Source organism: Phyllosticta citriasiana (assembly GCF_038021145.1).
Source record: "Phyllosticta citriasiana strain CBS 120426 chromosome Unknown IWZ02scaffold_3, whole genome shotgun sequence".
In the NCBI taxonomy this organism is placed as follows: domain Eukaryota; kingdom Fungi; phylum Ascomycota; class Dothideomycetes; order Botryosphaeriales; family Phyllostictaceae; genus Phyllosticta; species Phyllosticta citriasiana.
In genome coordinates, this window is record NW_027117280.1 from 1,893,331 (window position 1) to 1,916,195 (window position 22,865).

The window sequence follows — 22,865 nt, forward strand, 5'->3', positions numbered from 1 at the left end:
GTTTATCAAATTCTCCTTCAGCGATTCTCTCAAGCATGGGGCACTGTCACGGCAGGCCCTGCACGATTTTACAGGCGGCATCGAACTCAACAGCATTGGTCCATCATCATCGGGGTTGGGCGGTTTCTTCCTGATTGACAGCGAAGTTTTTGAACCCTCTTTGGCCTCCCAACTTGGGATAGGTTTCTTTCCCTCTGCCCTCGGTTACAGCCTTCTCCCGCTCAGCCCCGCACATTCAGTCCGGAGTTTACAGGATTGACACGATCTGGATATTACGTTTGGTCGGTCACGACAACTTTTCTTCTCTCTTTTCCTTTTTTTTCTGCGACACGGCAAGCGGACGAAAGACTACATACCCAACACGTGGCCCGGGCATGGAAGCTCCAAGGGCTCTCAAAAGAAACGGAATAGCGGCGTCAGCGGTTGGTTTGATCGATGCATCCACCAGTCTTTTCTCTCTTTTTTCTACAACCTGGACCTCAACCTCGTCAACCACTTTTACCCGTCATGGCACCGGATGGAATCGCGTCTTGGCCGATGTACAGGACCGGAGCCATCGTCGACAACTGTCCTCGCGGACGCATGTCACTCACGACAGCACCGGACTTCGTCGGTCGAATCACTTAGTACGCCCACCGCCATCGACATTTCCACTCCCTTTATCCCACGGCGTTCCTCCAGTGCATTGCTTGGCACCGGCTGAAGTTGACAGCGCACCGTCTGGAGCGAGGAGCACATGACGCTTCATTGCACCGGTTGGAGCGCTTCCAATACCTTGGCTGGAGCGAGGCTGCACGCAAGTCCAGGTCCCTACCGGGCTTCCTCACGGTTGCCTCCTCTGCGGAACTTCGACATGGGATGGAGCGTCTTTCGGGACGATGGGAGTCTGCATTCTCTTCCTCCCCCGCGGTCTTTTTCAACTCGAACTGTTTGGCGGATTCGATCGCGGCTGCGAGGCTTGTGCGTCGATTTGCGGCTGCTTTTCTTCCAAGCCTCGGTCGTTGGATCTCCCGGTGAGAGGGTTCACTACTACCTCTTTCCTTTTCTTTTTCTCTTTCTTTTTTGTCTTAATCGATTACTACGACTACTACCGCTTCTGCTGGGTTTGACGAGGGTTATTGAGGTTCTAATGCATATTCTGCTCACTCTAATGACTGTCTGAAACTCGATTGCTCAATATTGGTGACTTTGTCGTGGAACTTGGCTGTGCGTGATTGCTAGCTATTTGTCTACTCGAGCAAACATTGCCGGGTGTTGTCTCCCTCTTTTTCAGCCAAACGCCTTCGCAGTGCAATCTCCCTGGATTCCTTCCCACTCCCCTCTTCGCCTTCCTGCAGGCGATAAAACTGCGATACACTGCTACAACCAGCTAAGTTTTCCACTGCATGCACACCGGTGGCAGGACAAGGCTCAACAGATGGCCAATTAATGGCCCATGTAAAATAAAAATAAAAAAAAATTAACGCTGAAGAGGGAGAGGGACTTGCCACGACATGCACGCGTGCTGCGAGCAAGTGAGCGGCGGGAGGAATGCAGCACATCGAAAGAGGCCTTTGCTTTGGGACTTGGAGAGAAGGAGACATGTTTGTGAAGTGGGAGAGGGGCGGAAACAGACAACGACAAAAAGGGAGATACTCAATGCATACACACGCCAGAGAAGTCGATCACGTGTGTACACGACGGACGAACGAGAAAAAGAATGCTTTATTCAATTCAACAACGACTACCCACCCTACTACTGCTGCCGCACCACCACTTCACCGCTTGTTCCCATGTTCCCTTCCGTCCATCCATCCATCCATCCATCCATCCAAAAGCCACTCTTCTTCCCTTCTCGCTCCCTCACTTACTCCCTCCCTCCCTCTTACTCTCCCCCGCCCAACTCATTCTACTGAAAAACAAAAACGCAACCCGCTCGATCAACGCTAACAACCATGCCATACGGCTGCTCCAGCACCGCCACGTCCATGATGTTATCCAAATGGCCCCTCAAGAGCTGCTGCTGCTGCAACCCGCGCAGATTCTCGCGCGACGCAGCGCTGTTCGTGGCACCCGCGTGATTCTTCTTTGACGACGAGGCCGGCGGCGGCGTGCTACTGCCTCCACCAGCAGCAGTAGTCCTGCCAGCCTTGCCCTTGCCGCCGCCGCCGCCGCCGCCGCCGTGGTTATTGGTATTGTTACTGCCACCCACGACGACATCGCCGTTGTCGACGCCACCGCCGCCCTGCGGCCGCAGGATGCGCTCCTGCACAACCGACGTCTCGGGGTTTGGTGCCGAAAGCGGGAGCGCCGCGTACGAAGGACGACTCTCCTCCATCTCGAGCCCCGACACGACGCACGAGTTGTCCGGGCGCCCGACGTCCCAGTACCGCACCTTCCAGTCGGGCCCGGCCGTCAGGACAAAGTCGTTGCCGTCGTCTGACCCCATCGCGATGGCGCGCACGCTGCGGTCCGTCGAACCGCCGCCGCCGATGCCGCCCGTTGCTGCTGCGGGTGATGGGTTCGTGCCTACTACCGCTGCTGTCTCGGGCGTCAGAGCCGACGCGAAGCGGCCGAGTAGCAACATGCCGCCGCCGCCTGCGGCGCCGCCTGCGCCGCGCTCCTCGTCTAGGTCGACCAGCGTGTAGTGCCGGTTTGCCGACGTTTCCTTGTGGACCGATGTGCGGAAAGCTGCTGTGCATACCACCTTCTCCAGATCCCAGAAGGACACGTCGGCGCCGCCGGTCCCGCCTGCGATCACGAAGCGCGGCTTGTGGCTGTTCTTGACCGCACGCAGTGAGATGCGGTGGACGGGGGCGCCGGCGGGAAACGCCCATGCTCTGAGGCGCATTTTGAAGCGCAGGTCCCAGAGCGAGAGCACGCCGTGCGTTGTCCCGAGCAGCAGCCAGTGGTGCTTGCGGTCTGTGACGAAGCAGAGAGGGGCGCCGTGGTGGAGCGGATTTGAGAGCGCGTAGAGCGTTTGCATAGTGCGAAGATCGAGGGCAATGACTTGTGATGTGTTGGTGGCGACGAGGAGCACTGACGCGTTGTCGGACTTGTGGTGGGAAGACCAGGTTGCGTACGTGTCCTGAGGGAGGTTGTGAGAGCGCAGGAGTTTGAGCTTTCCGTAGCGCGTGGAGATGGTGGTGCCAGACTGGATTTCGCTGTAGTCGACTTTGACGACCTGAATACTGCCATCGGAGCCGGCGCTGATGAAGCAATGCGTATTCTCGACGAAGCAGAGGCTGGTAATCTTGACATTGTCTCCTTGTTTGTGCGTGGCTCGCGAACGGTGCGTGATGTTGCGCTCCAGTCGGAACGAGTCCCAGACCTTGACGGTGCCGTCGTCAGAGCCTGTAATAAAGAACGCATGGTCCGGGGAGACCAGAACTCGACTGACGGCGCCAGTGTGCTCGCCCATCATGGCCACCAGTGTCCCTTCAGGACGCCATGTTGCCGACGTCGACTGCCCGCTGCCACGCTTAATTGGCTGTTTCCGGCTCACGGGAGTGATGCGAGGGCCAAACTCGACATTATCGACAGGAAAGTTTTCGAGGTAGACCGAATCAAGCAGTTTAAGAATGGTAGGGTCGTTACCCGTGTAAGAATGCGCAGCCTGGAACTTGATCTTGCCTGGGTCTTGCCGATGCTGTTCTTGAGCCAAAGCAAGTGGTGATTTAGTCCTTTGGGGAACCTCTTCTCGCTTTTTGACACTGTCCAATCTACCGACAGCATTCGTCGAGGTGGTGCTAATTTCTGCCATGGCCTTGTTTCCGCCGTCCATACGACTCATCAGACTCATTGCACTTGACTTGTGTCGAACAGCGTGCTCGTGCACACCCAGATTTGAGCCTGTCCGTGAATCGACGGATGACGGTGAAAACAAGACTTCTTGGTCCTTGGCGCGTGTTTTGGATATTTGAATGCCATCCTTTGGGGGTGCAGGCCTACCAGTCGGGCTTTCTGCTCGAGAAGTAGGCGAAGCAGGATCTCCGTGTGGTGTATCTGGTCTTGCCGAACCTCGCCTTTCTAGGTGGCTATTGATGTGTGACATCCGTCTCCGCGACAGCGCGTCATCGCCCGACATGGAGGCTTCGCGCAATGCATCCGCAATTGTATGAGGCTTGTCGCCATCATCGTCGATCTGTTCGTTGAAAGCTTCTTCGAAGACGGCTTGCTTGTGGTCAAAAAAGATGGTTTGAGGTGTGATTCCGAGGTCCTTTAGGGGCAGGATGGCGTTGAATCTCGAGCCGGTTCCATTCAAGTTGTCTTGTTTTCGGCGATGTGCCACTCGCCAAATGTACTCGCGAAGAGCAACAAGTTTCATCTCATCTTCCGCATGCATACCTGCATTCTTAAGTCTCCTAAGCCATTGTTCGTCTTCATCATTCTTCGGTATCCTACTCAGTGCCTTTGGCCCCAGCTCCCTGGTTGGTGCTACTGGGATCACTTCGTCGGAAAGTCCAAAGGCAAACGTGCGCTGTTGTTGAGCAGACTTCCAAAAGGTGCCCTTTTCGGAATTGACAGCCCAGGTTTGGGCCATGTCCATGACAAGGCGGGGCAAAGGTTTCTTTAGCGCGTCGAGAAGCTTTAACTCTGTAAGCGCTGACGGCTGGACCTTGAGATATGGCTTGATCAGGGGGATGATGATGCTGTGAATGTCAGCTATGGAAAGGTACGTTGTGGCCGAAGAGATGAATTGGGTTGAGGATTCTCGAATCCAAATGTTGGGGTGCATTGTCAAGCGTCCCACCATCTCGACGAGCTCCCATGTTCTTGCGCGCTGGAAAAGGCCGAGCTGAGCCATTGAGGAAAGTGATCTCAACACCTTTTCAACGACAAACTCCTCGGGGTCGGTCAGCGCTTGCACCATCAGTGGCAGGATGAATTCCTCCAGACTTGCACCGCCAACGTATGTCGCAACGCCCACAATCGTTTCGAAAAACGCGCATTTGAGCATCCAATCTCTATCATTCAAGTAGGTGTTGAGATGACTGAGAATGACGTCGTTCGCCTTGGCACTCCCGAAAAAGACACAAAGACTCGAAACTGAGCCCAGAAAGGCCCTTCGGACGGATGGGTCGTTGTCCGTGAGAAGAGCTTTCGTCTGGGCCTCGAATTTGGACACTAAGTCCTCGCGAGAGATGTCGTAGAGTGTTTGGTAAGAAGATCGGCTCATACTATCTTCCTCGGCTTCTGGGTCGTTTGTCGGCAACGAACCATCGGCTCGAAGTGCTTGCATCATATCTAGGAATCTGGAGGCGGTTGTGGCAAGCGTGGCCAGACAAGACGCATAAGTTGCTCGGAGGAGAGGACTAGGAGTTGACTTGTGGCCGGGAAGGAAGGGTTCAAGTCTTGGCAAAATGTACTCAGGAAAAACGTAGGCGTTGATGGGTGAGACTACAGAAACCAGGTCGAGCTGCAAGCAGTTAGCGGCATTCAAAGTAAAGGACCTTCGTACTTACCACTTGAGTGATGGTGCGAAGTGCTGCAATCTTGACAAGATCAGTCTTGTCATTTAGCAAAACCGTCAGGCATGGGAGTATGCGGTCCAATTTGGCCTCGTCCGTAACCCGCTCGGCAAAAGCCAATAGAAGTTCGCACGCCCTAATCCTCGCTGTAGCACGTGCCGTACTACGGACAGATGCGACGACCAGCGTGAGAAAAATGAGGGTTCCATCGTCGGTGGGGGTGTGGACTCGATTTGATGCACGGTGCCTGTAGTTGGGGATGTCCAAGTGCAGAGGGAAGATGTCACTTCGAAGGGTGTATCTGCTTCCAGGCGGCTTTTCCTCTCCCTTCTCTTCACCGTATCCCAGAAAGTAAGAGATCTTGTCAAAGTCACTATAGACTTTGTCAATTCTGTCGTCTGCTTCGCCCAGATTTTCGCCACCAGCGGTTATAGGTCCCCGGCCAGAAGAGGGGTCTGTGATAGAATACATGTACTGATGCAAGAAGCTGAAGAAGTAATCGGGAAATGCTCGCTTTCGCCAAAAGCTCAAGCACTCATCAGCGGAGTAACGAGTATTGGGATCGAGTTTGATCATGTGAGAGACCATTTCTCTTATGTCCACATCTTCAATCTTGATCAGATGAGCGTGATACGGATCGTATTCTCCCTGGCGATACTTGAAAAGCTGGCTAAGCGAAAAAATGGGGGTTTCAAGGAATAGCTCAGCGATGACGCAGCCAACGCTAAACATGTCCATAGCCCAGTCGACTTTCCTGGAACCGTCAGGCTGCGTTCCTGGGCTTAGGAATCGCTCCGGAGCTAGGTAACATGTCCTGCGACCAGAAGTATCAAAGTAGAAGGAAAAGTCGGCGGGGTTGTCCTCTGGCAGATAGGTGGGCTTGAAGGAGGATGAGAAATCCGATAGGTACAACCAATTCCATGAGGTCACCAAAAGGTTTTCGGTCTTGATGTCGCCATGGTAGAGATTTCTAGCGTGGCAATCTCGTATCGCACAAAGCAGCTGGAAGGATAGCCACTTTTTCTCAACATCTTCCAGAAAGGGGCGCGTACTACACTGGTTAGATCAAGCGCAAGGCATTTGACTTCTTTCGTACCTAATGCGGTCATAGAGAGAACTGTGGATAAACTGGCGAACGAGAAACCCGTTGGTACTTGTCTCGAGAATGCGGTGGTACGGAAGTGCATTTGGAACTTCTGACAATACCCTCCTCTCGTCTGATGGTCATCAGCGTCAACGTATAGAAAGATCCAAGTCGCCTGAGTCTCACTCAACAAGGCTTTGACATATTGATCGAGCTTCATGCTGGCATACGGCTTCATGACGACCTTGGCCACGACCAGACCATCCTTATGCCGCGCTCTAATCGTTTTCATAAAGCGGGCATTTCCCAAGCTCTTTTCATATGTCAAGTCGGCGAGCTCTGGCACGTCGATGCCTGCAGCCCCCGCAGACAGGGTAGTGAGAGAGTAGCCTTGACCCATGTTTGGCCAGGCATCCGATGATGTTGATGGCGTTTGTGGTGTTGGGCCGTTGGCAAGTTGCGCACGCGATTCAGCAGAAGCGGCGCACCATCGCAGCCTTGCAGAAAAGGCTCCGTCGCAAAGAAGGCGCAGCTCTGTGATTGTTTGCGACGAGTGCGGGCGATGTGTGATGGTGTTGAGGATGCAGGCCGCATGGCAGGCTGGGGTCGCGCGAGCACTAGGGTCGGGAAACTTGCCCAATCAGCAGTAGCGGCCAGGAAGGGCAGGGCAGTGGCCACGTCGAACGCGTTGCCATCAGAGGTCGCCCTTTCTTCAGCCAAGGGTCAGTCGACTCCAACCAACTCACTCATGGCTCTCAAGCCCAAGAGGATTGTCTTCTTCCACCCAGACCTGGGCATTGGTGGTGCCGAGCGCCTGGTCGTCGACGCCGCCGTCGGCCTCCAGAATCTCGGCCACAAGGTCACCATCTTTACATCGCACTGCGACCCCAAGCACTGCTTCGACGAGGCCCGCGATGGTAAGCCCGCTCATCGGATCCATCCCGGCGATGGCGCTCATTGTGGAGACTAAGGGAGCTGAGAAAACGCGCCATGAAAAGGAACTCTTGATGTGCGCGTCCGTGGCGACACCCTCTTCCCGCCCTCGTTACTTGGCCGTTTCTCCATCCTGTGCGCCATCCTGCGACAAATTCACCTGATCCTCGAAATCGCCTTTTCGGAACTCCGCGATCTGAGACCCGAGATCTTCTTCATCGACCAGCTCAGTGCGGGAATCCCTCTGCTACGACTTGTTGCTCCGGATACAAGAATCTTGTTTTACTGCCATTTCCCGGACAAATTGTTGGCGAAGAAGGAGGGATTAGTCAAGGCTTTGTACAGGATACCATTCGACTGGGTTGAAAGCTGGAGCACTGGTTGCAGCGATGTCATTGTGGTCAACAGCGGCTTCACAAGGAGCGTTTTTGCGCAGGCATTCACAGGCCTCAGTGACAGGAAACCGGCGGTAGTCTACCCTTGTGTAGACACAAATGAGGATGGCAAATCTACGGCATGGGACACCGCGCAGCAAGATGCCCACATGTGGAAGGATAAGACTACCTTTCTGAGCATCAATCGCTTCGAGAGGAAAAAGGACGTGGGTCTGGCCATTCGCGCATATGCCGGGCTGACTCCCGAAGAGCGGAAAAACACACGGCTTGTCATTGCAGGTAGGGATGATTGACAAGGCAGATGGTTTGTGTCGCTGATTGTGTTCCAGGTGGCTACGACCCACGGGTCCAAGAAAACACAGCATGCTACAACGAGCTCTGCCAGCTCGCCGAATCTTTCAAGCTCAAGATCGCCACGGTCAAGACCGTCATAACCGCACTCTCGATCCCGGACGACATTGACGTTTTATTCCTGCTATCCATTCCCGACGTGCTCAAGATGACGCTTCTCGCATCTGCTAGCCTGTTGGTCTACACACCGCGCCATGAGCACTTTGGCATCGTTCCGCTCGAGGCAATGTTGGCGGGAACACCTGTGCTGGCGGCCAATGAAGGCGGGCCGACCGAGACTGTGCAGGAGGACGTGACTGGCTGGTTGAGAAACGTGGCTGCCGTCGAAGAGTGGACTGACGTCATGCGTAAAGTTCTGCCCGGAGGCATCGGCCATGATAAGCTAGTGCAGATGGGAACAGCGGGCCAGGAGCGGGTGAAGAATGAGTTTTCGAGGACGAAGATGGCAGAGCGGTTCGACAAGGAGATTCGAGGCATCGAAAGCGTGCCGAGGCCCGTTGTTGCTACGCCGTTTGGCATTGGTGCGGTTGTAGCGGTTGTCTTTTCATTGATGGTTGCCAATGCATGGATCGGGATCAAATACCTGGCGTAGGCTTGACTCAAAGAGCCAGGGGGCATGCAAATCCAGCCCGGTCATTTTTTACACGGGGCCAAAAATGCACAGTTGATACCCACGTGTGTCACGAAGTCTTTTCCATGTCTCGGTGCAATCGAAAGGCTATGCCGGATTGTTTGGGTTGCGAAAATGTACAGAAACGTGCCAATGTTTGCAATACGTGACCAGCTTTTGGCGTTGTAAATTAAATGCAAGGGCCGAGTTTCGCCGGCAAGAAGTATGAGCAGCAAGAAGCACTTCTCCACCATGGACTTGCACGGCAGGCGGAAGGATGAAACAATCTAGGATGCGGCTCTCTCCGAAAAGCCTTTGCCCTCATTGCGTAAAAGACGTGAAAGTGATTGCCTCGAACTTTTTTAAGGAAGTCAAGGGAGCATCTTGTGTGAAATAACATTGGCGGAAAAAACCAAGAGCGGGGCACGAGCAGACGGGCCAAGGGTGGAGCAAAAGAACGGATGCCAGGATCGACAGGGACCAGACAAGTGAAGTGGGGTCGGGCGGGGGAACGTGCAGACGGGAAGACGGCCGTTGGCTTGTTGGTTGTTTGCTGTGTGCTGTCGTGTCTCGGGGCTTGATGCCTCACTGTTGACACAATGTTTTGGACACTGTGTGCGCGAAATGCAGCAGATGAGAACGGTTCGGATTGAGTGACTCGAGATGCAGACAAGAGCCAAGTGATGGGTCCGAAGCAGTAGAAGAGACATTAGCAGAATCAGAATCAGAAGCAGAAGCAGAAGCAGAAGCAGAAGCAGACGCAGGAACGCGACGAGGGAGGGAGCACCATGTCATGGCGCCCCGGTGCCCGCGGGAGGACCCTTTTTTCAGCCCTTTGTCGATCCACCGCCACACTTGGCTGTCTTTTGTCCCGACTAGTCCCTAACGACATGGCCGAATAATGCCGGCTTCGTGGAAAATAGCTGCTGTCACGTAGAGCGACAGATAGTCCACATGTGAGCGACTTACTACCATCTCAGGATAATCCGGCGCGCACACGCGCCGGATTATCTGGTGGAGTCCAGTCCGTGCACCGCCACAGCTGGTCTAGCCGGCCGGCTGGGCTGCCCGCTGCCAAAGAGACGCCGAGCTGTGCTGCCCTTCCAACCTTTCTCACCACCACCGTCTTCAGCACGCTCGAGCAATCCCGTCATCGACTCCACCCTCGCACTTCATTCTGTGCACCCTCGGATTTGCTCAAGCTTGCATTAAACCTTTCTGCTCACCCCAAACCCGTTTCTCGCGCGTCTAAGGACACATTTCGCCCTCAACCTCACCCCGCTCGCAACTTCCATCATCGCGACGCGTCTGTTCGGTCGCGCTTTCTGCCCACCATGGTCGACCACTTTGGCCAATATGGCATGGTATGATCGCTGCCACACTCTCCATGCCCACACTTGACTCTATTAACGCCGTCACAGAACTGGCTGCGCGAGTCGCTAGCAATACAGCCTCAGTTCCAAAATGGCTCGGCCTTCACCCAAAACTTCCTACACAACACCTCCTCTCAGCATGTCCAGGCTGCTCAAGCCTCGGATTCTCATGGTGCTCAGTCGCCAGCTGTGGTATGTGGCTATCTGGTTACTCTGCCACAGCTGTCACTAACACGTCGCAGTCCGACATGGACTGGACTCCAACTTACTCTCAACCCGCACGTGCACCTGCAATCCACCCGACCAACCTTTACCCTCAGCATACTGGTACACTCAACTACCAACCGAGCCTCAAGCTTCCCGCCGGACACAAAAAGAATTCCTCGCATATGCCCGCGCGCTGTGTGACAGATCTTCGCCGCACCACTCTCTCATATGAACGCCTGCCATACGGTCGGCCCTCGAAAGAAGCCCGCAAACTTTTGAACGCGAACCGCGAAGAGCAGAGAAAGATACCCATAACAAGTGACGCAAGGATTCAATCTACCCTCCGTCCTCGAGAGACACATGCAAACTTCAAGAAACTGCACGTTGGCAGGAAGTCGGATCGTCCTAAACTGCCACTAGACTCTACTCAACCATATTGTCCCATTCCCCCGGCAACCACGACTCCGCGTATTGAGCATTACGCGTCGTTCGCCCAAGCCCCGGCGACGCCACTAAAACTATCAAGTCACCCCCAAATCCGCAGGGTCTTGAATCCTCAAGATGCCACTGCCAAATATGTTTACCATTGCACAACAAGGATGAACACGCCTCAGCTTGCGAGAGCGGTTCCGGGAGGCTTCCCGACAACACCGGTGAAGCGCTCCTTCGACGAGTACGCTGCGGACAAAGAGCCAAAGTCACACCTTGCGAGCGGGTTGCCCGTGACCGGACGGGAGGACTATGTCGAGCCGTGTCGACCTGGGACGAACGCACCTCATGGCATCATCAGAGCGTGCAGCACTTGGCTCTTGCAAAGATCGCGAGCCTTGCTATCAGGATTCATCCCGGACAGTTTCATATATAACGTCGCCTCCAACTTTGAAAAGGCGCGCAGCCTCCTATCGAGGTCCCCTCAGGACAGCTACGACCACCCCACCTTCAATGTCACCTCCAAGTCCCACAAGCGTCATATTACCATGCCAGGGGCGTTTCCTGAGTCCCCTGCGATGTTCAACGACATACCATCGGTGGAGCAGACCGAGTCTGTCTCCAACAGCGTCCCTGCGGCGCACACCCAATCTCAAGAACTGTCACAGCTTGCAGATCAGCTTACAGCTTCTGTCCCAATTAGCGAGCAGGCAGGAAAAACCAGCCAGTCTCCTGCTCCCCAAAGGGTGATCATGACAAGACAGCTTTCCACAGAAAAGCCGATTCCCCGCAAGGAAAAGCTTGTCAACAGGATGGCACGCAACTCGTTCGGATTGTCCGAGATGAGGCAGCGCAAACTGGCATATTCAGCACGGACAGGATGGCAGCAGTCGGCAAAGCTCGACACCGGAGACTGGCCTCGTATCGGTCACAAGCAGAAAGAAGAGCGCCTTCTAGGATCAAGCCTCTCATCTTCCATCGGCGCCAGCTCCATTACCTCGGCCTCTCCACGCCATGGGCTGATTCCTCATGCCGCAATCAAGGCTCCCGAAGAAAATCTGTTCAGGTCCTCCGTGCTGCTGTCCCAAATGCCTAGTTCTGGCCAATACGCCGAGTCAGAATCACGCCCCACATCTTCGGGCAGTGACTCCAGCGTCATCGTAGACCCCTCGGATGCAACCAAAGAAGTTGCCACGACTCTCGAGTCGGTCACTATCTCTACAGATGGTGATTACAACTCCATCGTAGGGGAGCTGCAGCGTTCAGTGCAATCTCAGAGCGACAAGCTCGCTGCGGAGGAGGCGCGGAGGCGCCAGCAATTGGAGGAGAAAGCCCGTGAGGAGAAAAGGGTCTTGCAGGAGAGACAAGCCAGGGAGAAAGCCGACAGAGAAGCGAGAGAGGCTGCTGCAGCGGCAGCTGAAGCCGCCCGGGTCGCGGAGACGAAAGCGGCGCTCGAAGCCATGACTGAGCACGAGCGCTGGGTCTTTGAAAGTTCCAATGGTCTTTTCGGCGCGCTCCCCCATTCACACGCCAACACTCTTCAGGAGCTCGCCCAAAAGGCCGACGCCTATGACATCAAGGGCAACTTCAAGTCCAAAGACCTCCGCTCCATGATCGGCCCGAACCCCTCCAGAGCCATTGACAGGCCATGGCTGAATGACGAGGCAGTCTGCAAGGCGACGGACATGCTGTGCGTTCGGGCCAATGAGAAGGCTGGCTTTTCAAAGCAGATGAAGGCGAAAGGACGACCAGCACCTTTCCACGCCTACACACCCATGTGGTTCACCTCAATCAACTCCTTTGGCGAGGGAAGCATGAAATCTTGGGGAAGAAGGGCCAACCACCTGGGAGATAATTTGTTCCACACTCAGGCGGTCTTTTTGCCCATCTGCGACAAATCTCATTGGCGCCTGGTGGTGATTTTTGGCCAGAAGCGCACCATTCACTACTTCGACAGCCTGGGCGGTCCCTCGAGGCACTACGTCAACATCGCAAAGCGCCTCATGTCAGTATTCATGGGCGAGCATTGGAGTGAGTCCGACTGGACCGTTGTCCAGGAACAGACTTCGCCCAGACAGGGCAATGGCTCCGACTGTGGCATGTTCGTCATCGTCAACACGGCAAACATTTTGCGCGGCCGTGCAGTCATGCCCAGCTCTTACGACTCCCAGCCCGACGTTATTGATCACGCACGTCGTTGGTTTGCATCCGCCATAGTCAACGGCGGCTTCACCGGCTATTTCGACTGGCACGACGATGTCAGCCCAGTCACGTTCTAAATCGATTGTTTGGCAACATAGCCATTTCCTACGTTTTTCTTTTCTTCGGTATCGGCCTTAGCGGCTTAGAGAGCATCCAAGCTCGTGGCGTTTTTCTGTTTTTGCTACTTTTTCCATGGTCCTCACCGGACTTTGAAGCATTCGAGAGCGAGCTGCGGCTCTGCAGAGTCAATAAGTTTTGTTCTTTGGCGTTTCTTGCTTTTTTCGGTGTCTGTATAGCGGATCAAAAGGAATGGGTCTGTTTTTGGTGTTTGGTGGTACTATGGCCCACGAATGCGGCAAAGTTCTCTCTGTTTCGGGTTTGGCTGCTCGCTCACGAGGAGCGTTCGGGCGTTTTGGTGCCTTTTTTTTTTTTTTTTTTTTTCCCCTGCGGTTCTGTCATGGTTGCTCAAGACGGGGAGCATGCGGCGCATTCTTACCTTTGGCCCCGTTTGAGAACTGGGAGGAGCATTCAAAGTTCGGGCGTTTGGTTTGGTTTGGCTTTCTGGGTGTTTATGGTTTTGTGTTTTTGTGGTGGTGGTGGTGGCGGCGGCGGCATCTTTGCGGTCTTTCGTTTTTTTTTTTTCGTTTGCGATGGATACCCCCCAATACCTGGAAGCTCTACCGGGTACAGAAATAATTGAGCTTTGAGAATTGATTCGTTGTCTACTTTGCTTATCGGTGGTATTGATTACGTGTGGTTCGAGGCATGACACGTCAGATGTGAGTGCTGAGTGAACACGTCATTTACGTTGATTGAAAGATACCTTACTAGGTAGCATAGCTAAGTGTATTAGTTGATATTGTGCAGTGATGTATCTTTCTTCAACAGTCGCTGGACATGTGAGCGGGGTAGGTTAAACAGCAAGGTAGACCAAGCAAGCAAGCAAGCAAGCAGGTATGAGAAATGTAGATACATGCAAATGCAACTAGACAGAGTGCATGTGGATGGAAAGCAGGCAAGGGAAGCCAATCCACCTCAATAGCCAACCACCACCATCGATCGCCATTCATGCTTTCGTTCGTGTCGTGTATCCAGAAGGAAAGGAGGAATGTGCTCCCTCATCCCGCTCTCCCAGCATCTCATCTTTCCCTTTTTCCTCTTTCTCTTGCTCTAAACCCAAGCGCCTCGTCCATTTATTCCCCAACATTATGAAACCCCGTCCGCCTCCCATCCGTCTACAAATTCCCATCCCATCCCATTCCATCCCCTACCCCTCCCTACCGCGGCGGCAGCGCAGTCGAAGAATTTCCAGGAGGAGCTCCAGAGAACATGGCAGCCAACACCGCAGCGCCAATGACGCCGCCATCCCGCGCCTCACCCAGGACGACCCGCTTGCCCGCCGCCGCGTTGCTGCAGCCCCGCTGATGAGCCACGAGCCGGTCGATCCAGCGCTGGCACGTCTCGAGGTAGCCGGGGTACTGCAGGATTAGGCCGCCGGTGCAGGCGATGATAAGCTCTTCTTCTTCTTCTTCTTTTGCTTCTGCTTCGGGTTTCGCTTCTGTTTCTTTTTGGTCTGCTGCGTCTGCGTCTGCGTCTGCGTCGGCGTCTGCGTTTGCTTGAAGTTTTACGGCATTGGCATCGTCCGGTACGTCGAGATGCAGCTCGCCCACCCGCGCGAGCAGACCGACTATCATGGCGGCGATGAGAGCGGTGGAGCGGATCAGCACGGCGGTAGCGATGGCTTGCAGCGCATCAATGCGCTCCTTGGACCACACGAATGAGCTTCCCCGGGGCGCGGGGAACAGCTCGTCCAGACGGGCGCGAATCTCGTCGTCAGAGGCCCGCGCTGTCACGTCTGCGAGGAATTTGGTCGATATGGCGTTGCGCTGAGCGAGGGCTGCCGGCAATCCTTCGCGGTCCACTACATTCGTTTCTTTCGACAGCGTGTCGACCAGCGCGAGGCGCACCAGTTCCCCCAGGTACCGGCCGGACGTCATGTACTCTATGGGCTGGAAGCCCGGCAGGTCGGTGTTGCGGTCGAGCTCCGTGTCCCATATCGTCGTGTACGGCTTGACGGGGCGCTCGGTGCCGCGGACTGACCATTCGGTGTTGACGACGATTTTGGTCGTCGAAGACGAAGAGTCCAGGGGTAGCTTTAGAAATGCGGTTTTGGACTGGCCGAGGTCGCTCAGGGGCATTGGGACAGTGGCGTTGGTTCCGGTCCCAACGACGACGCCCATTGCTACGCGGCTTCTGGAGGACGTCTTGACGGAGTAGGCGAGAGAGGCGTAGGTCGAGACGGTGTCGTTTGTGATTGCTGCTATACGGAGCCTGGGAAGTAGTTTGCGTGGGTGACCGTTTGCTGGGTGACTTGGGTGACCATTGGACATTCCAGGAGTGCAATGCTTTGCGTATCCTGCCAGCAGCATTTCCCCCAAGTTCAGATCAGACGTGATGGCGAATCCCTTACCCATGGGCATCAGAGTCGCTTCCGAAATGGATTCTTGCCTGGAGATGCGTTAGTAGCAGCTCCCACAACAACCAACTCAGACACAAACCCCGGCACGACCAAAAACGGGTGGTGGACAGATGGCAAACGTACGTCATTGGGAAGCTAAAAGTGATGCCAATGGGAATCTCGCTGCCAAAGTCGTCGGGGTGTATGCTGGCATTTTGGCCGTACAGGACATCATGTAGAACACCGGCTATGCAGTCTCCAATCCAGGCAAACAGGTCCTCTGCCTTGTCCATCTTCAAGTGCTCTTCAATAGGCCAGGCCCGCTCGGAATGCCTCCGAATCTTTGGGTCGTCGTGGCCCAAGGCGCCGGACGCGGGGACGCTTGCCGCTGCTGCTGCTTCATCGTCATCATCATTATCATCATCACCACCGTCACCCAACAGCTCTACACAAGCGACGCGGAGGTTAGTCCCGCCCACGTCGATGGCCAGGAATTTGCCGACCTCGTGGCCGGTGGGCAGAGCCGTCACGGGAGTCGAGAGAAAGTGCTGATGCGAGTTCTGAGCAAGGTCCTTGAAGGTGTGAGAAAAGCCGCGCGCCAGACTCAGCAGCACAGCGTCATCGAGGCAGCGGGTCAGCGGCTGCAAGATGTGGTCGTGTAGTGCGTTTTCCTGGTGGAGAAGAGAGGGAGCCGTAGCCATGGGTAATGCGGCGGCACACCAGGGAATAATGTAAGGGCGTGATGGAGTCGAAAGAGATGGATCCCGTGAGATGATTCAAGATGAGGCAACTAAGCAGCAGCAGCAGCAGCAGCAGCAGCAGCAGCAACAACAACAGAAACGACTGGGGCCATGATCAGCACAGCTCCCGTCCAGCCTTGTGCGGCGTTGGGTTTTAAAAGGACCTGGCGGCGACGGCGACGGCGACAACGACGACGTAGGATTCCCGTCCCAGTCGGTACATTGCCTACAGCTGCGTTGCAACCATGCCCGGGGACGCGAGTGGAGAGAGCCGACGCGTCCAGACCGCATACCGCTCGCTAGCTAGCTCGAGTCCCTTTGTCCAGGCCGGCGACTCGCGCACCCTTGCTACCAAATGCCGGCCACTCTTGTTTAAGCTTCTAGCTTGGAGCTTGTGCTCACGACCCTCTTCGCGTCATTTCCTCTCCTCCACCTTGCCCTGTGCATCTCTGGTTGACCATGGAAGAGAAGAAGCGACTGTCGGACGACATTCAGCAGCCCCAGGGACCGTGCATCGTGGCCTACACCCGTCCTCGACGCTCTGGATGGCTGGTTTTTATTCGTGCCGCCCTCTTGGCATCTCTGACGTTTCTGGTCCTCTTCGGCCAGCCGTTTCCTGGACAAACACGGCCCCTCATCGACTTCCGACACTTGGGGAAGGGCGAGAGCAGTACCGGAGCTAGCAGGACCAGCAGCACACCCAAGGGATCCGAAGGTTATCATGTCCTCGACAAGAAGGTGCCGCTCGAGGCGCACATCATGTCCGTTACCACGACTCGAATCCCGCAGAGACAACCACCATCGACTAACGCATCTCGCAGGTCCAAATGCCCGGACGCGCTCGACTGCCTGCGCGACCTGGTGCTTCCCGTCATGGCCGAGCTGAGCCCGCGCATCGCCTTCACGCTCTCGTACATCGGCACGCCGACGGACCACGACGACGGCGTCGAGTGCAAGCACGGCCAGACCGAGTGCCTGGGCAACATGCTCGAGCTGTGCGCCGCCGACCTCTACCCGGACCCCAAGCTCTACCTCGGCTTCACCATGTGCCTGACGCGCAAGTACGCCGACATCCCCAAGCGCGACCTCGTCTGGGACTGTGCTCTCGACCACGGTCTCGCCTTTGACAAGCTCAACGAGTGCTTGAGCAGGCATGACGGTGGTTATGCTGTTGACATGTTGCAGGCGAGCTTTGAGCGTAGTTCCAAGGCCAACGTGACAAAGAGCTGCACGGTAAGTCGAAGTCTTTTGGGATTAGAAGACACCATGCGCTGACAAGAGACAGGTCCGCTTGAACGAGAAGATCCGCTGCATCCGCGACGGCGGCGAGTGGAAAGACTGTCCGGACGGTTCAGACAAAGACTCGCTTGTCCGTGATATCAACGCGCTGTACGACCAGCTCAACAGTGACTCGATCGACGGCTTCTAGTCGTCTGAAAGACTCGGCCGCCGCATACAAGAAATCATCTTGCCGTACAAATTGGAAGCCTGGCGTTTCTTCGCGCTCCGTGTATGAATTACTGTAATGATTTGACGAGGTAGACGAGGGAACAAAACGAGGATGCGGACATATTCATCTCATTTGGAGCTGTACAGGGTAGTAGTCCATGCACGAATATCCAAACGATCTATTCACAATCCTACCCAACCTCTATGCCAAATCCAGTGTCCCAAAATGATGCCTCTTCACATCTATCCGTGCGTCACTGAAACTCCCCAAATTCTCCGTCGTCGAACCCCAGTTCTTGAGCGCTTGGCTGCTTCGAAAGCGTTTCGTTCGGCGACTCTGCTCCCAGCTGCATATTCCGACTCCGTCTCCGGTCCGCCTTGACGTCCGAAGTCTTTGGCGGCGGCGGCAAGAAAGGCATTGCGCCGCCATTCCCATTCCCGCCAGCCGACGGCGGCGGCTTGATACTAAACAGCGCAGCCTGCGAATCCTTCTGCTCACCACTGACACCTTCAGGACTGTCAGGCTTTCTCCGACCCTTGCGTCCTATATTGACTGTGATCATCTCGCCCTCCTTCAAGCTGAAATCACGCTTCTCCTTTTCAGCGCTGGCCTTTGCCGCGGCGGCCCTCCTGCTCTGCGCGCTGCCGCCGCCGGGCCCCGATTGATCCATGCCGAGCACCTTGCGCGCATCCTGCAGCGCAATGTTGAAGTCCATGGCGTCGCTGCGCTCCTCGAAGCCGACGCCCAGCGTCGCCTTGCGGCCCTCGCCCACGACGCGCACCGCGAAGAAGCGGCTGCTATCGAGCGTCGGCTCCACCACCGCTGGCGACGTGTACGGCGCGCCGGCAAACAGCTGTCCTGTGGCCGGATCTTCGAGCAGGATATCCACCTTGACGTCTTCTTCGCGGTCGTCAGGACTGGCTCCCGCTCCTCCAGATTGTGTTGCGCTTCCCGTAGATACTGGTTGTGCGGCGGCGGGTCTTGGTATGGCCGTCTCAAGTACACGCAGCCGCGCTGTGAAGATGAGCCGCTCGTTGTTCAGGCCTATCCATGACGACGCATTGTACCCCTTTGTCGACGTTGCGGGGGGGATCTGGTAAACGTGGACTTGGCGCGCAATGTAGAGGACGCGCTGGATTGCGTCGGGGGGCAGCGGCTTGCCAGTCGTGGGGTCGATCGTCTCCATGGCCGTTGGTGGGTTGGTTGTTGAGTCGCGATGGCGAGGAAGGGGGTGGGACGGCACTGGATGGGATAGTTGAGGTCGGCGAGTCTTGGGCGGATGTTGGGCGCGCCAATGGCTTTATAGGCGAGATTGTTGGCGGTTGCGTCGTATTCTTTGACGTGCGAAGGTCGGAGAGAAGAGGGGTCTGCGCACGACAGCTCAGGCAGTTGGATGCGGCCTGGTTGCGTTGAAGAATGTTGTGGAGCAGTAGGTCGTCATTTAAAGTCCGATAACTCCCGCGGGGCAAGCGCGGGACACTGAGATGCTACACCAAGGCAATTATTTCCTTGGATGATAAACGCCCAAAGACCTCTGTCGTATGATGGCCATCTGAAACACCACGCGCGCTATCAAATGAACGTCCATGGCTGCGACCGGCGGAGGAGCGAGCGTTGTGGCTTCGGGGGGCTTGCGGTTGTTCTGACTGTCTGATGCGCTGGCAGCGCAGCGCCCCGAGATCTGCGTTCAAGGTGCCTTGCAATTGGAAGAGACCCTTCAGGTCCCCAGGCCGCATTCCCTGTACCGACCTGGATGTATTTGGTTTCCTTTTCGCTCCATTCTATTATTCTATATCTTCTAGAGCGCTCTATGTTCTGTCATGTACCACCTTGGGCATTCTTGTAGCCACCCTGTCTACCCACCTGCTCTATGCATGCATTGCTCGTGTTCTTGAAGCCCAATGCTTATTTGGTTGCACCATTGGCGCTACCACTGACACCAGCCTCGCCACTCTTGAATTGCTGGTAGCCCTCGGTTGCCGCCTCCTGGACGGACTTCTTACCCTCGCTGGAATGGTTCAGCACTGTTGATGCCTACAGATGTCAAAAAGGATACTTACACAATCTTCTTGCACACGGCATGGATGTCCTTCCAACTCTCAAAGACAGTGAATGGAATGTCTTCGCGAACGCAGAACTTGATGAGGTCGTGGCCCTTCTTGGCGAAGAGGAGGTCCGTCTCACGCGCAGCAGACAGGTCTGAGACACCGTCTCCAGCGTAGAACATGGTAGGCCTTTGGTCGGGGGGAAGCTGGGCGTAGGGGCGGAGCGTCCGCGACTTGTCATGTCCAAAGCCACTGTTGCGCGTCAGTCATCCGGCCATTCTGGCTTCGAGTCAGCCTGGACCCACCTCTCGTCGTGGAAGACAAGCTCCCAGCCTCCTTCTTCGTTGATGCTCTTGCCAGGGCGGGCTTGGACGTTGTTGGCCACAACTTGAATCTTCTCGGATTCGGGGCCAACGAGCTTCGCCAGGAGGGCCTTGATGATGGGCTCCATGCCGGAAGAAAGGACAACAACCGGGATGTTGTTTTCGAGAGACCACTTGAAGAAGTCGTTGAAGCCAGGGTCGAGCTTGATGTTTTGCAACAGGTACTCGATGCACTCGTTGTAAGGCTTCTTGACGCTGTCCATCATCTCCTTGAAAGATTCTCTGGGCATAGTGTTAAGTTCTGTCTCAAGCGCTGGGCATGGATTCGTCAATACCTGAAAGTCTTCTTGCCTTCCAGAGTGTCCATGTTGCCCTTACGCCTCAGGTCATAGCCGAAGCCAATGGTGTCGGTCTTGATAAGAGTTAATGCTCAGAAGCCTTACTGGCAGCACCAACCACGCACCATAAAATCATTGCCTGAGATGCCTTAGTACGGGGATTTCCAAAGAAGTGAGGGGCGGGCGCAGCACTGTCAGATTCCGTGATGGTTCCATCGTAGTCCGTGAAGAAGATGAATTTGGGGTTCGTCTTCATAGCAGGAAGATCGGGAGCGGCCATGGCGGTAGTCTATAGTCTGGTCCGAACGACAGATGTAGCGAATGCGAAAATGGAAGTCTATTGTCTAGACAAAAAAACGGGGATATCAACGGAAAAGATAAGAACGTGTCAAGTGAGAAGAAAAAGTATCGGTGGAAAGACGAGGTGAGGAAAGTGAGTGGAGAGAGATGGTGCAGAAGGATTAGGTCGCTGGCTCGGCGTATCACACTTGGCTTGGCCGATGTCAACGTGGGGTGTAGTTATGTCATTGCCAGACTGTGCAAGTTTCTTTGGTGGGGACGGCGGTCATGTTTATTCTGACAGCATCCGGGCACAGGGCAGCTGTCCGACTGCGGGCGCCGACCAGGGAGGGCTGTTGCTGGAGCTCCCCCGTCCCGCCATACGGTGCATTCGCAAGCCAAACTCCTCCACCTCCCGACGCGTCCACCGCCGCCTGGATGAAGACATGCGATCGGTTTTCCAACATGCCGCTCGCATCCTCTCCGACTGCACGGCATTGACCTTTTGCGCCGCTCGTCCCAGCGCCGTCGCTTCAATTCCGCGAAAGTCGAAACCATGTTTTCAATCCCAGTTCCGCACCCTCACCCGCCCTTCCAACACAAAAAGACCGTCAACAGTGTCACAGGAACTGAGGAGGATATCCTCCACTTCCAGAGCACTCCAAGACAAGCCGATATCAACTGAGCCAGACTCTACGCCTTGGAAGCCTTCGTCTGAAGAGGCACAACCAGAAACTACTGAGCCTGTGTCCCCCGAACAGTCTGCAGGCCCTTCGCCAACAGAGGAGAGCTTTAAGTCTCCGCCGACTTCAGAACCCGAACCTGTGCAGAAAGTCCCAGATGAGCAGCTTCCTTCACACTGGCAAGGGTTACGATGGGAAATTTACAAGAGATTATCAGCATGGATGGACGAGATGCTCCCCAAGCTTATTCTTGTCGGACAAAAGGTCAACAGCTTTACCGGCACGGACTATTCTGGCATTGAGGCCTTGAGGCTTGAGATCCAGCAGCAAGGTTAGCTTGTTCCGGCAGGCTGAGGGGAATGACGAGGTGCTGACTTCTTCCCAGAGCGACTGGTAAAGGCGCGCCGTGCTCAGGTCGAAGCAGCCAAAAGCGAGCTGGAAACCGCCCAGGCCCAGCAAACCGCGTCCCAAAAAGAAGTCGTTGGGCTCTTGGAGAGGAAACACTCGTGGTCAGCTAGCGACCTGGAACGGTACATGGCTCTCATTCGGTCCGAACATTTGAACGAACAGGCAGTCCGCAATGCAAAAGAAGCAGTCCAATCTGCAGACCGAGCTCTTGAAGAGGCTCGGTCACACCTTGAGAAGCGCGAGCGTGCTCAATACCACGAAGAGCAGATTTGGAGCGACACCATTCGCCGCAACAGTACTTGGGTTACCTTTGGTTTGATGGGTGTCAACATCCTCCTGCTACTCAGTCAGCTCGTAGTAATTGAGCCTTGGCGGAGAAGAAGGCTTGTCCGGGAGATCAAAAATGCTCTGGATGAAAGGACCATGACGACTCCCATCCCAGTTGCTGCAGCCCCAGCCTCGGCAGCAGAAGCGGCGCTGCCATCTGACCAGCAGGGTAATAACGCGGTTGTTCCTTCGAACCCGAATCACACTGTGGAAACAGATATTGACAGTGTTGTCGAACCTGCTGGAATCAAAGTCGAGGATGCAGAAACAAAGCCTTTGGAACCAGCCCAAGATCCAGAGCGTGGTACGTTCACGGTCTCAGTAGATCCCTCAGGACCTGAGACTACTGTGCCAATTCCCGAAGTAACATCTTCCGAATCCCCTTCTTCTATTGGCACGCAGGCCAGGCCGGAGTCTTTGCCTGACCAGGTGGAGATATTCATCGAAGACTGCAAGCGGCGGATACATGAACTTTTCAGCGAAAAGGTTGTCTCTGTCCGCAAGATCGACATGACGACTGCTGCTCTTCAAGGCGCTGCTGCTGGTGCGGTGCTGACTGGAGCAATTGTAATGGCCGTCCTCAATCTCGGCGGGAAATGAACAAAGTTCCCAAAATACTACGGACAGATGGATGAGAAACGACATCGATGTGGATATGTGTAAAACTCAAAGAGTTCAGACGAACCCCAGCGGAAGAATTCAAATCATACAAGCTTTCCTTCGGCATGCCAGTGATACAGTGAGTTGTCATTTTCTTCGCATTGTCGGCTTTTGTTAGTG

The 22,865-nt window shown here is 55.2% G+C and overlaps 8 protein-coding genes across 8 annotated transcripts; 4 read left to right on the forward strand and 4 right to left on the reverse strand.

Annotated features, from left to right (window-relative positions):
* Positions 1–1,688: 1,688 nt before the first annotated feature.
* Positions 1,689–7,107, reverse strand: IWZ02DRAFT_445112 (uncharacterized protein). Its single transcript, XM_066767145.1, has 4 exons — positions 6,721–7,107; positions 6,547–6,667; positions 5,445–6,501; positions 1,689–5,398 (listed from the first exon to the last, which is right to left on the reverse strand). The coding sequence occupies exons 1-4, from the start codon at positions 6,932–6,934 to the stop codon at positions 1,889–1,891; spliced, it is 4,902 nt and encodes a 1,633-aa protein (XP_066625512.1). The 5' UTR covers positions 6,935–7,107; the 3' UTR covers positions 1,689–1,888.
* A 175-nt stretch (positions 7,108–7,282) lies between these two features.
* Positions 7,283–8,805, forward strand: IWZ02DRAFT_488454 (alpha-1,3-mannosyltransferase-like protein ALG2; the record flags this gene model as incomplete). The annotated part of the gene is made up of 3 exons (XM_066769466.1): positions 7,283–7,451; positions 7,533–8,141; positions 8,192–8,805. The coding sequence occupies 3 exons, from the start codon at positions 7,283–7,285 to the stop codon at positions 8,803–8,805; spliced, it is 1,392 nt and encodes a 463-aa protein (XP_066625513.1).
* Positions 8,806–9,954: 1,149 nt separating this feature from the next.
* IWZ02DRAFT_480030 (uncharacterized protein) lies at positions 9,955–13,475 on the forward strand. Its single transcript, XM_066769101.1, has 3 exons — positions 9,955–10,187; positions 10,245–10,388; positions 10,439–13,475. Exons 1-3 carry the CDS (start codon positions 10,158–10,160, stop codon positions 13,109–13,111), a joined length of 2,847 nt encoding a protein of 948 aa, XP_066625514.1. The 5' UTR covers positions 9,955–10,157; the 3' UTR covers positions 13,112–13,475.
* A 366-nt stretch (positions 13,476–13,841) lies between these two features.
* IWZ02DRAFT_445121 (uncharacterized protein) lies at positions 13,842–16,477 on the reverse strand. The gene is made up of 2 exons (XM_066767146.1): positions 15,637–16,477; positions 13,842–15,542 (listed from the first exon to the last, which is right to left on the reverse strand). The coding sequence occupies exons 1-2, from the start codon at positions 16,191–16,193 to the stop codon at positions 14,312–14,314; spliced, it is 1,788 nt and encodes a 595-aa protein (XP_066625515.1). The 5' UTR covers positions 16,194–16,477; the 3' UTR covers positions 13,842–14,311.
* Positions 16,478–16,479: 2 nt separating this feature from the next.
* On the forward strand, positions 16,480–17,870 carry IWZ02DRAFT_445125 (uncharacterized protein). Its single transcript, XM_066767147.1, has 3 exons — positions 16,480–16,993; positions 17,054–17,465; positions 17,518–17,870. Exons 1-3 carry the CDS (start codon positions 16,692–16,694, stop codon positions 17,659–17,661), a joined length of 858 nt encoding a protein of 285 aa, XP_066625516.1. The 5' UTR covers positions 16,480–16,691; the 3' UTR covers positions 17,662–17,870.
* Positions 17,720–19,102, reverse strand: IWZ02DRAFT_190235 (uncharacterized protein). Its single transcript, XM_066762420.1, has one exon. It carries the CDS (start codon positions 18,866–18,868, stop codon positions 17,936–17,938), a length of 933 nt encoding a protein of 310 aa, XP_066625517.1. The 5' UTR covers positions 18,869–19,102; the 3' UTR covers positions 17,720–17,935.
* A 400-nt stretch (positions 19,103–19,502) lies between these two features.
* Positions 19,503–20,778, reverse strand: IWZ02DRAFT_190217 (2-hydroxy-3-keto-5-methylthiopentenyl-1-phosphate phosphatase-like protein). Its single transcript, XM_066762419.1, has 6 exons — positions 20,581–20,778; positions 20,514–20,527; positions 20,386–20,462; positions 20,033–20,332; positions 19,743–19,979; positions 19,503–19,690 (listed from the first exon to the last, which is right to left on the reverse strand). The coding sequence occupies exons 1-6, from the start codon at positions 20,666–20,668 to the stop codon at positions 19,588–19,590; spliced, it is 819 nt and encodes a 272-aa protein (XP_066625518.1). The 5' UTR covers positions 20,669–20,778; the 3' UTR covers positions 19,503–19,587.
* Positions 20,779–21,113: 335 nt separating this feature from the next.
* On the forward strand, positions 21,114–22,685 carry IWZ02DRAFT_372797 (uncharacterized protein; the record flags this gene model as incomplete). Its single annotated transcript, XM_066764660.1, has 2 exons — positions 21,114–21,681; positions 21,736–22,685. 2 exons carry the CDS (start codon positions 21,114–21,116, stop codon positions 22,683–22,685), a joined length of 1,518 nt encoding a protein of 505 aa, XP_066625519.1.
* Between the last annotated feature and the right edge of the window lie 180 nt (positions 22,686–22,865).